This window comes from Takifugu flavidus, chromosome 21, assembly GCF_003711565.1.
Source record: "Takifugu flavidus isolate HTHZ2018 chromosome 21, ASM371156v2, whole genome shotgun sequence".
Taxonomy (NCBI): Eukaryota; Metazoa; Chordata; class Actinopteri; order Tetraodontiformes; family Tetraodontidae; genus Takifugu; species Takifugu flavidus.
In genome coordinates, this window is record NC_079540.1 from 1946710 (window position 1) to 1964169 (window position 17460).

Consider the following 17460-nt stretch of genomic DNA (forward strand, 5'->3'; position numbering starts at 1 on the left):
ATGTAAATATGTGTTCATAACTAAAATGCCTAATTGGTATTAATTAGAAGGGGACTAATCACAGGGTTGTCGTAATATTTTTATTTTAGTATCAAATTTTGTTTGAAATATTTTCAGTGTTCTCTTGAAACGTACAACAAATACACATTGTGTGTGTATTGTGCAGTTATTGTACTTTCCCCCCATTACTGCATCTTTAAAATTGACAAGTAAAACTCATTTGAAAATATAACACAAATAATTTTATTTGTAGTGACTATAAACATTTGCATCATGCTCGATCAACAGATTCACTACGTCGATCTACAGAACTCTTAACTGACTAAACAAGTCACAAAATCTAAAATATTCTGGAGAATTGCATCAAGCAAGGCTTGTTTTGCAAAGAAAAACTGTATTCCAACTCACAGAACTCAACAATAGAACAAAAACAGTAATAACACCGGAAAGACAAGTCACAACCATAAAATACTGATTTTATCTGAACCAGTCTGACATACTTGACCTATCACCTCTGATTTGAGGACCTCCAGCTAAAGAGATGCAGTTTATTCCTCCTGAGTCTTAGCAGTTGCTTCCAGCTGCTTCACCTGTTCCAGCTCCTCATTAAGTTGGCACAACCGGGCGATTTTTGCCTGTTCTATAAACACGAGCCACAAATAATCACATATTCATGAATAAGCAAACTCTTCAAACACTTTAATGGACTTACCGACTGATAACAGCTGATTGTTTGTAGTCTCAGCACGCTTTATTTCATTTGGGAGGTTTTTTAAAGACTAGAAAAAAAGATCCATATATTTAAAGTTAAATAATACTGGGAATATTGTTATATTCATGATACAACATACAAACATGGACTCCAAAAACTTATGCTGCTCTATCAGGTCAAGAAGTTGATTTTCAAGCTTCACTCTGCAAATTAAAAAAGGCACAAAGACACAAAATTGTGTGACGTTTATAAGGTTACACTCTGAAATCTAATCCACAACAATAAAAATACCGTTGTTTCTGTAATTTTAGATGTAATTCCTGGATTTCACACTTGTACTGTTCCAGGACATCACAGTGCAACTTGCTCAGGTTCATCTGCCTGAAAAATATGCTCCTGTCAGTATCAATAAAATATGAAATTTAAAAGTACCACCTAATGCTCACAATACTTGGGCAAATCAAGGCATACACTATAAGTAATTTACAAGCAGTTTATTATGTTGTATACATTAACATGCCTATGAGGTAAACAATTAAACATAAATAAGATTGAATAAACAACATATATCAGCTTAAATATATTCAAACATTGAGTCGCCAAGGTTCTGTTTCTGTATAATTTCTGCCTTCCCAGGGTGGCAACACCATAATGATAAACCCATCAACCTTAAATATTTATTATTCTGTGGATAGGATATGGCGAAATAACGGAATACAGCGAAATGCTGCCACCTAGTGTTGGATATAAGAAACACTTGAAAAGTCTTGAGCTCGCTTTGGTTCTCTGTAAATAAGTGGGGGGAATCTAACTTACTTGGCACAATCCTGCCCGGTCTCTTCACATTGGAACTCTATCGTTTTGAACAGCTCTAAAGACAAAATTCAGTTATTAGGCTATGTGCCAACATCATATATATCAGCTATGTTATGATAGAGATGATGACTGTGTTGTGATATAGTCACATAATCTAGACAGTCAGTCTGTGCTGTTTGTTGCTTGTAGCCCAAAGCAACCCAATTTGTTGTAAGCAACTATGCATGTACCTTCTTTTTGCTTATGGATTTCTTCTAGTTGGTGAACTTTTATTTCCACTGTAAAAAATAAATAAATGAGTAACTAAACTTATTGACAACAATTCTAAGGAGAGACAATGATTATACTTGGATTTATGACTTACACGTGTGCAACTCCTCTTGCAGAGAGTCACAAGTACAAGTAAGCTCAGAAATTTCTATATCAAGATTGCTTTCACCTGAAACACAAATCAAATAAAAATGGCAAAGAGAACCACACAGCTAATTGACTGATATATCCAGATATTGTTAGTCACACGTTTGATCAGAATGGGTCATGAAGGGTGTTGCTGTTCCCAACATGACAGAGGACATATAATCATTCCTCATGCTGCCTCCATTCATCATTTTCTGCAACTTCATTTCTGAAGTAACAGGTAAGGATATACCTCACTGAAGATAGAGAAGCCTTCCGTGGGAAACGCTTATGCACATTGGGACCAGCTAGTTAAGTAATGGTTTTACATCCAGCTAATAGTGACTTACATAAACGCATATATTGTTTAAAAGGAGTGTTAGGAATTCAATATTGTCTATTCTATTCGAATCTGACGCAATTCTCTCTCATTATTCCCAATTAACTCGTACGGAAGTGCGTCTTTATTAGCATATTACAGGACTATGAGTCTTTCCATTGGTTGATTCCCTAAACTGTTTCTATCGATCTTTAAATTACAATATTTGAAAGGTTGTTACATTGTGCGTATACAGTGGATCTTTAAGAACAAATGCATATATTTTCTGAGATTATTTCTGGCAAATAATGTAAGATTACAAAATGAAAACACGTTACGACCGGAAGCGGAACAGTGTCGCACTAATTTCCCTCCTACTCTAGCCGTACTCTCTTGACATTCGTTCCTGTACAAAGTGTGACGTTACTTAATAAACTTGAAGACATACGCGTACTTTTCCATCATGAAATAATTATTCCTCTTTTCCCTCACGGTTTCATATGAATATATTTCGCTGTTGAATGGGACTCGATGATTTAACATTTAACACATAAAAAAATTCAAACATTACCTTTTTGTAGAGATCTTAATGTACACATCAATTCTTCGACTTTGGGTGCTTTATCAGTTCCATCTGACAGCAGAGTAGAATTTATTCGAGCCGTAATTTGGGGTTTTCCTTATTTGTTTCATTTGTGGTTATTGAAATAGTGACTCAAACTAACCTTCATTAAGACGGAGAATGCTTACCAGGTCTTCCATGTTGAATTCTGTTACAGAAATTAAAACGGTCACTTATTTTTGACCTCCCAAACGGAATCGCAGATTTTTAACACGTGTTAGCAAATTAGGTTATGGTGTATATTTAAGTTAACCCAATTGTTTAAATTGCAGGAATAGTTTATAATTTTTTTTGCAATAAATATAAATAGAAGTTTAATATGTTGATCACTAAAGCCAAAAGTTTCCAACATAAAAGCTATGTACTCTACTGAAACCTATGCTAGCTGGCTAATATTTGAGATAACAAAACGATTCTAAAATTAACTGTCAAATCTCTCAAATTTACTAACAAATTAAAGGTGAAGTATGAGGCAACACATTAGATGTAAAAACAGACATTTTAAGGACTTATTACCAAATATGCGTACTCTTAACTTCTTCAGCTAATGGGATGTCATTACTACTGGAATAACGGTTGTTTTTTTTTTTTTTTAATTTATTTTAAAATAGCCTACATATAAAACAAAGCGGTATCTAAGAAAAATATCCTAATATGTAGTACACCTACACTATCAAAGATAAAGATTTGTTAAACGTTTGCAGATAAGAATTTATTTACAAATTATTACCCTGTTAATGCTTGACGACGGGGTAGATGCGGTCAACGACTGGCGAAATAAAAGTGCGCAACAGATGAATTTCATCACATATATGTATACATTTCTAATGAAGTCGGGCGTCGCATACGTTTTTAACGCATTTACAACGTAATCAGCCGAACCATAAATAAACAAAACGCCAAGATACTTTTAAACGTGTCATCTTTAATGTAATGCAAAAAGCAGAGTAGGGGCATGTAGTTGCAGTTAATGCAAATGTGCAATGCAAACAGACCTACGACGCCCCAAGAATTACTTAAATAATCATCAAACTGCTAAAGTGTTCTATACACACATACCCGTTAGAACACAATAGTTAAAAAGATAATCTAAATACCGTTTATCTCCAGAACTAGAACACAGGTACAGTGTGTATTAACAGTACATACAAATAAACTGGGTCATGCAAAGTGAAAACAATTGAAACAATAGTTATTCAGTAACAATGCTTAGAGTTCGTTTTAATTCAAGTTTTGTGTCTGCTGATTTAAAACACTAACCCCTTGATATTATTTGACACTTGTGCATGAAATTTCCAAAATAACTCAAACTCAATAAATATTTAAATTAAATATTCACCATTTCCTTCACATATAAGCCTATCCATTCACAAGTTGAAACACATGGACCAAAAAAAAAAAAGCATTAGAAACTTCTTCACATGTTCTAAAGAAAATAAATACAACTTAGCAGTAATATCATGATGGAAAAAAAAAATGAAAAGGGGAATATCTTCCTCTTGAGATGTGTGTGTGTGTGTGGAGAGAGAGAGAGAGAGAGAGAGAGAGAGAACATATATAAACATGAATCAATACTTGTAATTTATACATACAACATTCAGTTTTCCATCAAAATGTCTTTATTAAGTTACTGGAAAAGCAAACTTCTGTCATCAGAGAATATCCTTTCCCAAGCTATGCAGCTGAATTTAAAAAATAATTAAAACAAAAAAAATCACTCCAGCATGCCTTTCAATGGTCTGTGGCGTACTGTGTTGTATACAGTAAACATGTAACTAGTTACAGCTGTCAAAAGCAGGCAAGAATTACTGACGGTTCTATATATGCATCACAGCAGAAGGTGGGTGTCCAGTGTTGCCATGCACACTTGCTTAACGCCAGTCAGCTGAAGAGAAAAGACGCATTTGTAGAAAGAAACAGGCGGACTGAAGGAGGTGGTTAATTTCACTCACTAGTTTTATCATCACTACAGGAACAGGTTTCCTTGGATATTGACTACAACCGTTTCACAATCTCTGCAGCAGTGAAAGGCTGATTCTCACCCAGAGCCAAACACCTTTTAAACCACATGCTGACCCAAACTGAAAGCTAGTTATTTATACTGTTTAACCATTTGTGTTAATAGAAGCAGAAAGTTAGATTAAGCAGAGTGGTGACAGTTGAGTAAATTACATATTTACATCATCTAGTCAGCAGTAGGTCTGGGTAAATTTCCTGTTTAATTTGATCAATTCAATTTTATTTACACAGCGTCCGTTACAATTAAAATTGCCTCCAGATGATTTAGAGAAACCCAGAGACTGACCCCCAACAAGCAGCTTTAGCAAGAAGCCCTCCCTTTAACAGGAAGAAGAACCGCAGGAGACCATCCTGCTGATGGCTGGCTGGGTAAAGGAGAAGGGGGGAAAACAGAAAAGGGGAAGGAAAGATGACCAAAGGTATAGCAAAAGGGAACTTTACCATCACAACCAAATGAGGCGATTGCTTTCCCATTTTGTTGTCTTGAAGTTGCACCTTTATTCCCGGGAGCGTCCCACAATAGACAGGATGTAGATGAAAATTTGGATGATATCAGTATACAGGTTGAGGGCAGCAAAAATGTATTCCTCTGGACTCAGGGACAGGTTCTTGTTGCCCAGGAGAAGCTGGGTGTCAACAGCCAAAAACTGCAAATGAAAGAAAAGCAAGAATAGGGTTGGCATATCTATAAATGTATACATAGGTGGTCTTATAATATGACGTGTCCATATTCTTTCCTTTGGTCATTTAATAAAGATTAAGTATTTTTAAGTCTCTTTGAAGGGCTTATTCCTTAAAGAGAGACAGTGCAGCACAAGCATGAAAAATAAAGCTACTCAAAAGAACAGCTGTGGTGACACCTGGTGAACCTGCAAGGAGGACAACGCCTCTGAAACTCACACAGGTGAAAAGCAGGGCCCCCAAGGATGCGTAGACAAGGTGGAGGATCTTGTTGCGGATAAAGATGCAGAGGATCGAGAAGAGGAACAGAACAATCAGGCACACAAAAAGTACGCCGTGGCAGGATGTGAAGTCATATTTGCTCTGTGGTTAAAAGACAAAAAAGTATTTTAACCAAATGCAATCTTCAAAAGTTTAAAAAGCATGAACAAAGAGCATGTGGATCCCTCAATATACAATATAACTTAATTATTTAAGTTGGTTGTGGGTGCTGACCTGAAGTGAGAAGATGACAACAGTGAAGCAGACCACTGCTGTGATGCCCACCGCCATGACGACGGTGTCTGTGTCGTAGAAGCTGGCGATCATGCCCACCATGTAGGAGAGGCTCAGCGTTAAGATGGACTGCAAGGCACAGAAACCGGTACGTGTGTGAAGTGACGCTGATGTAAATGCTGCTTGTCGTTTGCTCAAACCCTTACCAGTGCAATCAAGTTCCACGGGTGCTTACGGCGGAAGTCTCCACAGCAGCTGAGGACTATCAGAGAGACGAAGAAGACTGCATAGGAAACATAATACAGGTACGGATACTGCCGAACAAATCTCTTGGCATCGTCCACGAAGGTGAAGACGGCAACGAAGGAGAATGTGACCAGAAGCTGCACTGTGAGCACCATGAACACCTGAGGGAACGCAAGATATACTGCATAAGAACCAGTTTCAATCAATGTTCAACCAGCTAAACACGTTTTAGAAACAAGATCTTATTGACCAGCATTATAGTGACAATCATCAAATTACTAGTTTTATGCAAATATTGCATTTATGACACATTTTGCATCAATGTGCAGCCAAACAAACAACATACTTTTCTGATAAAGGCTTGCCGGATGCTTTTGTCTTCAAAACCAGAGTTGGTGAACTCGTCGTTATCATAGTAATTCGGAGGCACGTCTCCATGGTAACCAGGGCTGCCAATATTTCCTGAACAAAAGGCAATAACAGAACAACAGATGCGTTTCAACTGCAGGAACTTTGGGGAAATTTACTCAGTTTTAATCAACACAGAAATGTAGACAGGTACAGCTTACAGCGATAGATCAGGGGGAAAAAATGTCATGTAGGCAGAACTCCATAACTGCACGGAGGAGTAGGAAATCATATTCTCTTAGAATATTTCAGTGCCTCAGCCCCTTCCATGTTCACCTCCTTCCTCGTTGACATTATGATTTTTTCCTATTGGTGGCTCGCCTGGATAATGTCATGGTCAAAACTGTCATGTGACAACTACACGTAGAAGGAAACTCATGACGTCGCCGCGGGGTCCTACCCCACAGTGGAGACATGACCATCAAGAGGGCCAAGTGAGATGTTTCTGTAAAGTTTCTGCCCCCAGTATTTACCAGAAACTTCCGCAGTGGAAAAGCAGCTGAAGGTTTATGTTCATTTCTGTCCACCCTGATGGCCAAACTCTGTTGCAACTTTTTTGTGTATGAAGCCACCCTGACATCATAACTCACCCATAGGGTCGCTGGCAAAGCCTTGCTGTCCAGGTCCATGCTGGTAAGGGCCCTGAGGGTAGGGTCCCTGTGGGTAGGGCATCTGAGGGTAGGGGCCAGGTGCATAACCTGGGCCCACAGGAGGGAAGCCTGGCTGTCCATAGTCGGCTGCTGGTTGGTAAGGACCTCCGGGGCCTTGGCTGTAGTTGGGAGGAGGCACAACGAAACCTGGCTGAGGAGGACCGTAAACACTTTGATGAAGTGGGTTGGTCTCACCCATGATTGGGTATGTGTTCTTGTCCTGGGCCATGGTGCAATCCAAGGCTCAAACTGCTAACAATCTGTGAGAAGATGATAATCAGAATTTAGACTGAATTTCACAAACACACAGTCAAATTTTCAGTAAAACATTTTGCACTGCAATGAGTTTAAATGATTATTCTGGAACGCTATAAAATTTTAATTGAAGATGCAAAGAAGAATGGCTTAATGGGATTGTGGGAGAGAAATCTTGGACAATCAGGCCGCAGGGGATCAGCGGCATAAAATATAAGGCACTGCAGGATATGACTGCTGGATCAGCCACCACTCTATACTGAAGAGGCAATGACAGAGCCTTAACGTAGTGGAAGAGTTTAAATATCTAGGAGTGGTTGTTGACACTAATTTATCATTTAAAGCACACATTTTTCAAATAAAATCACAAATATTAAATTGAACTTGTCAAATTTTTATCACATTAAATCTGGTACATGTACAGGACTACAAAGTCCTCCAGGTTGGAAGGGATAACAGAGGTGACATCATCATTTGAAAAAATGACACAAGAACAATATTGAAAATGAAGGTAGGACTGCCAACTGGAAAACTTTGTTCATAGTGGTGGTGTGGAGTTTTTGGGCAGGGAAGGCTGGTGGGGCAGATCGGAGGAGTTAGCAAATACTGGGTACCTGAGCATAGTTGCCGTAGAAATATGCAGACAAATTGGATATAAACACATGTCAAAGTTGTTCACATTTCTATTGATGATAAAGCAACTGTTAGAGGCACATCTAGCAGCTAGTTGAATCGTGCTTCACTTACTGCTGCCTCAAGAATAAGGTTTCAACCATTCTTTAAATATCCAAATTTGGACATTTATGTGTAGGGAATTCTGGATTTACAAACACAGTTTTTCGTACTTTGTATTTCTTCCTATAGTTGCTGAGAGAGTTAATTAATTAATTAATCGATGTTAGTCAGAGAATGCAGCCTTAATACCATGCATGTAAAAAATGTAATAAATATGTAAAGCACCCTGAATCAAAGCTCCTGATGCTTTTATCTTCAGAGTTGTTTCAACAATAGAGCCAGCAATGGGTTGAGCTGCCTTGGCCACGCTAAAGCTAATGACTTCCCACACCTGGACATCTGCAAAGCATGACTCCACACTCACAGAAGCAAGAAACATTCCCTAATTAACGTAAAAGGTGTGAAAGGCAAATGCTCAGTTGCCTTTTTTTTAAATTTACATGAATTCCTGTGCATCCATTTGTTGACAGGTTGGATAAAATCTTTTGCAGACTGTGTGTAGCCCTACCCTTATTCTCCACCCCACTGGATTAGTTATGCAACACTGCCACTGTGTATAAAACACTGGCAAACACACACTCCAGTGTGCGATCCTGTGTGTCCTGATCCTGTCCGTCCATCATAAGGAGGATGCAGTGAAAGGACAGACACTAGATTTGGCTCTGCTTCACACTAAAAAGATAACGATCATAACAGAAAACAACCCAATCCCCTCACAGCTTTCTGAACAAAAATGATTGTGCAATGGGAGCAGAGAGGACAGTTTTTGTGAACTGCGGTTTTGTGAACTGAAAATTAGTTTCTCTTTTGGGACGTTTTCAGCATAATCAGCACAGGTTTATCATGTGAGCTGACATGAACCAGATCAATAGTTCTGCAGCCATAGCTTCACAAACAAGTCTGACCCCCGAGTGTGACAGAAACCGTGAATGCATGTGATCCCCTCCCTGTCTAATGTCCATATAAATGATCTAAGCCTGACATTCAGGAAGTATATCATGCAGAAAATGCAATCAAGCTGACCTAAACTGTGAAATGGATTCAAAGTAGGTATTGCTAAACTGTTGAAAAATACTCGGTGTTTCTATAAATGAAACAAAAAATGACGAGGATTCAAGTTTGCGTTCTAATTGAATATTAAACATCATTCGGCAATAAAATCTGTTAAGAAAAATTTGGAAAGGAGTAAATATTAGTATTCAAAGGTGTTTACTTATTTTTTGATTGTTGTCCAGCTCTTGTGTAATATACTGTTAACACAACAACAAAACTACTTATTTTACCCCCTTAAATGCCTTAAAAAGCAGTGCTCCAGCCTCAGTGCACCTTTCCATGAATTCTGGTGGTATTTATCACTAAAGGATTTGAGCTCCCTGAGCTAACCAGAGGGCCATGTAACACAACTAGGCAAGCACAATACCTTGACCAACCCATTTGCATCACACTCTGTGCATGCCTGAGCAACATTGGAAAACACCGTGACACCACAGGAACATCCGGACAAAGCAGGGAGGCCTATACCAGTGAGGGTGTTAACTTGAGGCCTCAAAACAACAGCGACAAACAGTTGACGCTTCTAGCGGAGATTCAAATGGTCTGTTGAAAGAAACTGGCAGATGTTTCACCTCCCATCCCAGAACTATAGATAACCAACTACACAAATATCTCATTCATAGTCTGCTACAGTCGGCAGTTTCAGCTAAATGAAAGTCTAAACACAAGTATAAGCACAGCAGATTCACCTGCTGGGTTCCACAAAAAGTGCTTTTTGTACGACGTGGCATAACAGATTCCTATTAAAAATATTTTTTCTTTGCATTGCCGCTTCTGTCCTTGTGTTTTTTTAATATTGGCCCCTTGTTCAGAAAGGACCGTTAGGCCTGACTATCTTGCAGGGGTTGTTATTTCCACGGCTGCAACAAATGCAATATAAATGCAATACAAATGCAATATAAATAGAAATTCAACAAGCTTGGACACAGTCTGCCTATATGTGCTACAATGAATGACAAGTTAAAAGCTCTACATGGAATAAAATTAAAAACAGCGATCCGGTCTTAACACAATCGATTTCTGGTTAGAGGTGATGCACAGCAAAAAACCAACGCAGAACCACGACTCCCACACCCATACGCCCGCAGCGGGCCTCGGCTCCACGGTCATACCCCGGCGGACAGACCTCCATCTAGGCCTCGCCAGCGCAGAAATACGGCCATCTGTTATTTTACCACAGCACCGAATAAAAGCCGATACTGCCAGCATGATGACGATCGACGATGCTGAACGCAGCCTTGCTCATCGCCATGATGGACGATGGATGCTGAGTTAAATTGATCAATTATGGATAAAGCTCACCCGCCCACAAGCCGACTCTAACAGCCGCGCCCCTCCCTCCCCAAACGCATTTATTTATCCACCTAAAGCTCACTGCACCACGCCACGGAATGTTCCGCTCACGCTGCCATGTTTTCGCATTTTAATTGTACGATTGCGCGTGGCGTGGTAGCCGCGATAGAAGCGAGCCGGCCGGGCGCGCGCCTACAGCACAGATGAATAAACCGACGGGTTCAAACGCGCCGTCGGCGCGCGCTGACACTTGCCTGGTTCCGAGCAGCTGCCGACAGAAGCTCTTCGTCGTTATCCTCCTCCTCCTCCTCTCGAAACGTCTGAGCCGGGTCGACTCGCGAGCGGATGACGACACCGCCACCGGTCGTCACGTGACGAGCGCGAGTCCCCGTTCTGTCAGCGTTTCGCGCAAACAAACAGCGACAGGTATCGCCTGCTCCTTTATAAGCGTTATAAAAGAGTCTTAAACTGACGTCACATCGACCGCTCGTGAGTGTGATGACGCCTATAGCTCAGATTTCTCTGGTTAATCTACGTATATAACATTAAAGGGGAAAAAGGATTAAGGGAATACGTTTAAAATTGAGGGAAAGAGGTTTAAAATTTTTAAAACTAATCCATGCACAAATAAAGGTCTGGCCCTTATTTAAACCAAATATTTAAAGTGTTGACATGACAAGACAAGCCAGTCTGGCCAGCTTAACTTTATTATACATGAAAGACCTACATTAAAACACGTATCTAGTTCTCCATAGAGCTAAACTCAAATGACCTCGAGTAAAAAACTTTAACATTTGACCATTTAATGTCACTGTCTGATCCCACTCCCCTAAGTTTCCCAATGCATACTCAGTATTGCATGACTGTTTTGTTATGCTATCTATGTCTTGAAATATAAACATTTGGGAAAAAATACCATATGACTAACATATAAACATAAAAATACATATGATTGATAAATTGTAGATGACTCTTAAAAGGCTTTAATTTCCAGGTTTATAACCATTGAGGTAATTTATCTGAAAAATAAAAAACAAAAAAGTGCTATGCTACATTCTACTTGATGTTGCATCAGTACATTACGAAGTTATATAAATGACAATTTTTACAAATATAAATAAATTGTCATTGTCAACAGCTATGATCTACATAGTTTCACAAACAGTCACTTGTCTTCCAGTGTGAAATTCCCCGGTCACAGGAGGAAAATATGTATTTTAAATGCCCAATGTTATCACATGGCAGCAACTACTGGCGGTAAGGCTGGCTCCGCAGCAGATTGTCCAGGTCACTCTTGTTGATAGTACCATAAGCTTGTGTGTAGCTGCCCAGTTTGGCTCGAGGGTCACCTGCAGCTGCCACGTTACAGTTGCTCTGGAAAACCTTCTTGCTAAACCTTACTGTTGGCCGAACTTGCGAGTTGGAACGTTGGTTCTGCAAGGGGGGGAGAAACAGTGATATCCTTATATTCGATTTCTAAAAAATAATCAAAAAATCGGTATTTCACCCTGCATGTTCTGTGTTGGGGCGCACTCACCAGCTGTGCAGATGTGACCTGTATCCCGGAGGTCAGGGGTGTCTCATCTTTGCGAACCAGTGGGTTGTTTTGGGTTTGGTTTAGGGCCGACGAGAAGGCACGGTTGTGGGAGGCGGGTGCCGATCGACCACGTTGCAGGATCTGGTCCATAGACTTGTGTAAAACGGAATTTTAAAAAATAACAAAACAGGTTGAAAATCACACGCATGACAAGGAACTGTCAAAGTATGTCTTTTCAAAGGGATTTTTTTTTTTTTTACACAAACATGAATTAAAAGGGGGGCGGCACGGTGGTGTGGTGGTTAGCACTGTTGCCTCACAGCAAGAAGGCCCCGGGTTCGATCCCCGGTTGGGATTGATTGGGGTCTTTCTGTGTGGAGTTTGCATGTTCTCCCTGTGCCTGTGTGGGTTCTCTCCGGTACTCCGGCTTCCTCCCACAGTTCAAAGACATGCATGATTGGGGATTAGGCTAATTGGAAACTCTAAAATTGCCCGTAGGTGTGAGTGTGAGAGAGAATGGTTGTGTGTCTATATGTGTTAGCCCTGCGATTGACTGGCGTCCAGTCCAGGCTGTACCCTGCCTCCGCCCATTGTGCTGGGATAGGCTCCAGTCCCCCCGCGACCCTCAGTGGAGGGGAAAAGTGGTAGAAAATGAATGAGTGAGAGTGAATTAAAAGGACTAATGCGTGTTGCTTACACCAGTGGCGCCCTCTGTCGGTGATGATGTTGCATTTCTATTACTGTTCTGCTCCGTTAGTCTACCATTGGCTGCAGTCGAGTTGCAGTGATGAGCTGGACCAACTGGACTCCGAACAAAGCCATCTGAATGGAAGATTAAAGATATTACTATTTTTAAAAAAATCCTTAATCAAAAATTTCTGATTTAAATAAGGCAGAATCCAATAAATGACAATTTAAAAAGCATATTTTTAGGTTAGCGCTGCAGATGATCACGCACTTGGGGCGTGTGTGATGGGATTGTATGTGAGTTTTCCAAGGCCAGGGCCAACTAACGGACTCATCCTCTCCACAGCAGGCGGGGTTGACACGTGCATGGGTCCAGCTTTAGGGATGGACGTATGTTTGTGATGTACTTTCTCTTCAAGGTCATTGTCAATGTTCCCATTTGCTGCCTCTGAACCATTTCCTTCCTTGTCTGTGGCACTGGGGTTCTCCCCACTGCTGCTGTCTTTTTTCTGGATTAGTTTGAGCATGCTCTGATTAGTCCTTCTCTCCAACATCATCTGCAAAGAATGAAAAAATCATTAAAAAAAAAAAATCATTATAAATAAATATAATCATTATAAAACATGTTTTTCAAACTAGGTCAGGGCTCTGCTTGTACCTCATAAAGCTTGTTGCGGTACTGAACAACAGATAATTGTACAGCATCGTCCACTGGCAGTATTACGTCATAGTTAAGAGCTGGCTCTTTGGCTGGATTGTGAAACCTTCAGGGACAAGAAAATGCATTCATGAATTAATGGCACATCTTCATAATGATCTTATGGGTTATCAAAACCTTGTTAGTAACATCCATATAATTGTTTTGGTTTTTAATCATCGATACCTCGACACATATGGGTGCTGGAGAGCTTGCTCAGCTGTCAGCCGCTTGTCTGGGTTGAAAACAAGCAAACCTTTCAAAAGGTCCAGAGCATCCGGGGGAACAGATGGTTGGAGAAGATCCTGTAAAGGCACTTGTGGTCTGGTGAAAGAAGAGAGATTTTTAAATAGAGCTTTCTAGTTTAAGCACTTGTGAGATCTTAAATCGCTCTTAAGGCAACACAGATGTGTAATCCATCCTTTCTTACTTCAATAACATCCTCTGAATCACCGAGGAGCCATATTCAGATCTGATTGCCATAATGTCTGAAAAATAAACATAAATTAATAAAATCACATGAAAGCTCTGTACTCAAATGAAAAGGTCAGTTGTTTTTGACTGCATCTTGTCACCTTCTGGGCTTGGGTGAGGTATGGCACTCATGATCTTTTCGATTTGGTTGATAGTGGAAGTCCCAGGAAACAGAGCTTTACCCTGAAGCATCTCTCCCAGGATGCAGCCCAGACTCCACATGTCCACACCTTTAGTGTACCTTTGGACAACAGATACTGACTCACAATTGACTTGGAAAACACCATCATCAGCCGTTTTGGATGTAACAAATGGCGACGGCACCTCGCGGATCCCAGCAGAATCTCGGGAGCTCGGTACCAGCGAGTGGCCACGTACTCCGTCAGCGCTGGATTACAGCTGTCCTCTTGGAATTGTTTAAGTGATCTGGCTAGACCAAAATCACAGAGCTTGACTACACAGTCGGTGTCTAACAGCACGTTGGATGGCTGTTTGGAATACATGAGAAAAGGATACTTATCACCGGGCCAGACAGCTGAAATCTCACACTAAGTGGCAGCTTGTTGCCTTTTAGCACGAATATTCCAAAAATATTTCAAGACTACATCTGTCTCTGCTGATGTACCTTTTGGTCCCTGTGGATAACATTTCCTGAATGCAGGTATTTAAGAGCTTTTAAAAGTTGGTACATCACATAACGTTTGTGAATGTCTTTCAGTAAAGTGCCCTTCTTTATCACGGCATGCAGGTCCGTATCTGAAAAGGAAATTAAAACAAAAATACACCAGTTACATCAAGACCTATACCATAATCTAAACAAGCCCTAACATACATAATAAACTGTTGCAATTGAACAGAATGTAGTATAATAAACTCCTCACTTTGTCAACAAAGAAATCAACCTGTCTCAAGGGTCACTGTCAATACACTTCTAAACATCCAAATCTTATGTCGACAGTTATATTTAATAATATCTTTAATATCATTTTAGTGGTTGTAAAAAGGGAACCAGGAACTCGACGGGTAAGGAACCTCTGCAGTAAGAGGACTACCAAGCAAAGCTCCTCAACATACTGCAACACATTTCCTCATGCACTTAATTACTGCTTGTACAAAGGTGGAATTTGCTGCAAAGTAAAAGAGGCCAAGTGGCTGAGCAAGTTGGCAATGCAGCCAACACACACTCACAGACACACACTCACTGCCAATTCAAGTAAGACTGCAGTCACTGTTGCCTTTACTCACCCATTTGAAGTCTGAGCATTAAACAACACTCACCCATATACTCAAAAATGAGGTAAATATCTTTATCATTCTGGGCTCTGATGACATTTAGGAGTTTGACAATGTTGGGATGATCTCCAAATTCCTGCCGGCAAAAAGATCACGTTTAGTATCAGAAACTCAAGAAAGCCCTGTCTGGTCAGGAATTTCTAGTGTTGGGTCAACACTGGGAAACAACCAGGTAAAGATTTTAACAGTAGTTATGCAAGCATGTGTGGCAGCAGAGTGCACAGAGCGCCACGTGAATGTAGGTCAGCAACAGGGAAGTGCTGCAGAACGGCCATAATGGAGAAATTCAGTGGAACAAACTTATCAAAGAAAGGAGTTAACTGTTGTGTTCTTATGGAGGGAATAAACTTACCTGGAGGAACATGATTTCCCTGAAGGTCCTCTGAAATATGAAGGAAAATAGCAGACGAATAAGAGAAACAAGCTGCCTTAAAACAGGTAAATGCCACCGTCATGTCCAGTTAAACCAGCCAAAATATAAATACATATTTGCTTGAAGTCGTGTATTTAGAGGAGGTTGCAAGTTAAAATCCTTTCAAACCGGATGTTCACGCAAGAAAAGGAAAAGGGGAAAATAATGACTAAGACTTTATTACCGGTAAGTAAATGAATGACTTGGCTGTATTAAACACACACCTGAGCATCAGTCCTGTTCCTGAAAGCATCAAAGATCTTCTTCACAGCCACAATCTCACCGGTCTTTCTATCAATCGCCTTCCAAACAATGCCGTAAGCCTGAAACAGATGGAACACTGGTGTCAAAACACCATTTTGACTGAACTCCATTAAAAATGAGGCAGTGTTGGAATACTGGTGGGATTCATTATAACATCTCAAATGTCAGGACACCTCTATGCATACTGGTAGATGCCTTTTTGGTAACCGTTCACTTATGAAAAATCTGTCCCTCTAATCCTGATTTTCCATTGTTATCCCTCCAAGGGTCTAAAGTCCTGACTATAAATATAAAGAGGTGATGATGGAAGCTGTGAAATCAAGCATAACATGAGGCATCAGAGCACACTGTTATTGTTGATAGAGCATTACTGTCACTGGAGCCAGTGTATCAGGTGCACAATGTCCTGGCATCCCTGCAGCTGTTGTCCAAGAGAAAACCCTCCAAACTTGACACGTCACTTTAAAAGAAAGAGGATGTGGCTTTTTCCGGAGCTATAAAAGTGGTTTCTGAGCTGCCGAGGGACATGGGTCAGGTGTTTTATTTTCCTCCCTCAAGCGTCTCTCCTGTCCCAAAAGGCGAGTGTAAACAGGTTCTGCAGCAGTGCAACACATATCTCTGCGGACAACAGGTTAGTTAAGTCTGACATGAGAACACGGACAGAGAGCACAAATGTTCTTCGCATGAGCAGATTGTGGTGCCAAAGTAAATAAACCCTGCAAAAAAAACAACAAAAAAACCCCTAACAAACACTGAATGCTAATTGAATTTGGTCCGTTGGAGGACTAAAGTCGCCATTAATGTTTGTATAGTTAAAGGAAGGGGCTGGGATGACATTGGTAGAGTTTTTCCGATGGCAGCATGTTTTAATTCATACCCGAAGCTTGGAAAGGGTTAGGCATAAATCCGGAGTAATTCAGGCCAAACGGGACTCACCCCTTTTCCTAATCTTTTCTTGATTTCATACTTGAGGGAAATGTGCTCCTCCACCTCTGACACTTTCGCCGATTCGTATTTGTCGCTCATTTTCCTAAATGGTTGGCACTTGTGTTCACACTGGAAGCCCCATCATTATCTTGAGAAGTTCCTCCGTATCAACGACTGTGAGTGGACCCGATCCTGCAGCGAGGTCGCGTGAAGCGGAAGTTTTCTTCTTCTTCTTTTCTTATTATTAGCGGGAGTCGTTACTCGGTGCGTGTCCAGAAGCAGCGGGATCCGTTTTCATCCAATATTTTCGCCTGTAGTCAGGTGACAGAGCCCGGCGCTCTCCCCTGAGGTTGCTCTCTGTGTCCCGGTCCTTGAATCCGACAGCAAACACAGCTTCCATAGAGTTTCACAATTTCCGTTGTCATGGCAACGAATAAGCTTCCTGCCTGTTCTTAAAGGGCCGCCGCAC

General features: G+C 40.6%; 3 protein-coding genes and 1 non-coding gene across 8 annotated transcripts; all 4 read right to left on the reverse strand.

Moving 5' to 3' along the window:
- Positions 1–61: 61 nt before the first annotated feature.
- Positions 62–3686, reverse strand: si:ch211-199g17.9 (uncharacterized protein LOC108180085 homolog). Of its 2 annotated transcripts, none has more exons than XM_057020242.1 (10): positions 3596–3686; positions 2969–3013; positions 2815–2877; positions 1893–1967; positions 1759–1806; positions 1529–1583; positions 1004–1093; positions 852–915; positions 713–779; positions 62–640 (listed from the first exon to the last, which is right to left on the reverse strand). In XM_057020242.1, exons 2-10 carry the CDS (start codon positions 3003–3005, stop codon positions 549–551), a joined length of 591 nt encoding a protein of 196 aa, XP_056876222.1. In that variant the 5' UTR covers positions 3006–3013; positions 3596–3686; the 3' UTR covers positions 62–548. The 2 variants fall into 2 exon arrangements, with proteins under 2 accessions (XP_056876222.1, XP_056876224.1); XM_057020244.1 differs by lacking the exon at positions 3596–3686 and adding an exon at positions 3382–3431.
- Positions 2053–2188, reverse strand: LOC130518831 (U8 small nucleolar RNA). Its single transcript, XR_008948144.1, has one exon. It is a non-coding gene; the product is annotated as a U8 small nucleolar RNA (small nucleolar RNA).
- An 84-nt stretch (positions 3687–3770) lies between the features above and the next one.
- Positions 3771–11121, reverse strand: grinaa (glutamate receptor, ionotropic, N-methyl D-aspartate-associated protein 1a (glutamate binding)). 4 transcript variants are annotated; one of them, XR_008947884.1, is made up of 8 exons: positions 10955–11121; positions 7305–7624; positions 6653–6768; positions 6267–6467; positions 6061–6189; positions 5785–5928; positions 5326–5531; positions 3771–4750 (listed from the first exon to the last, which is right to left on the reverse strand). XR_008947884.1 is itself a non-coding variant. In XM_057020239.1 (7 exons), exons 2-7 carry the CDS (start codon positions 7591–7593, stop codon positions 5382–5384), a joined length of 1029 nt encoding a protein of 342 aa, XP_056876219.1. In that variant the 5' UTR covers positions 7594–7624; positions 10955–11121; the 3' UTR covers positions 3771–5381. The 4 variants fall into 4 exon arrangements, 3 of the variants coding, with proteins under 3 accessions (XP_056876219.1, XP_056876221.1, XP_056876220.1); XM_057020239.1 differs by having other exon boundaries at positions 3771–5531; XM_057020241.1 differs by lacking the exon at positions 10955–11121 and adding an exon at positions 10534–10691 and having other exon boundaries at positions 3771–5531.
- A 268-nt stretch (positions 11122–11389) lies between these two features.
- On the reverse strand, positions 11390–17407 carry mapk15 (mitogen-activated protein kinase 15). Its single transcript, XM_057020238.1, has 14 exons — positions 17001–17407; positions 16025–16123; positions 15741–15770; positions 15374–15464; positions 14721–14851; positions 14420–14583; positions 14197–14336; positions 14052–14109; positions 13808–13945; positions 13583–13688; positions 13196–13481; positions 12935–13059; positions 12238–12390; positions 11390–12134 (listed from the first exon to the last, which is right to left on the reverse strand). Exons 1-14 carry the CDS (start codon positions 17088–17090, stop codon positions 11949–11951), a joined length of 1797 nt encoding a protein of 598 aa, XP_056876218.1. The 5' UTR covers positions 17091–17407; the 3' UTR covers positions 11390–11948.
- Between the last annotated feature and the right edge of the window lie 53 nt (positions 17408–17460).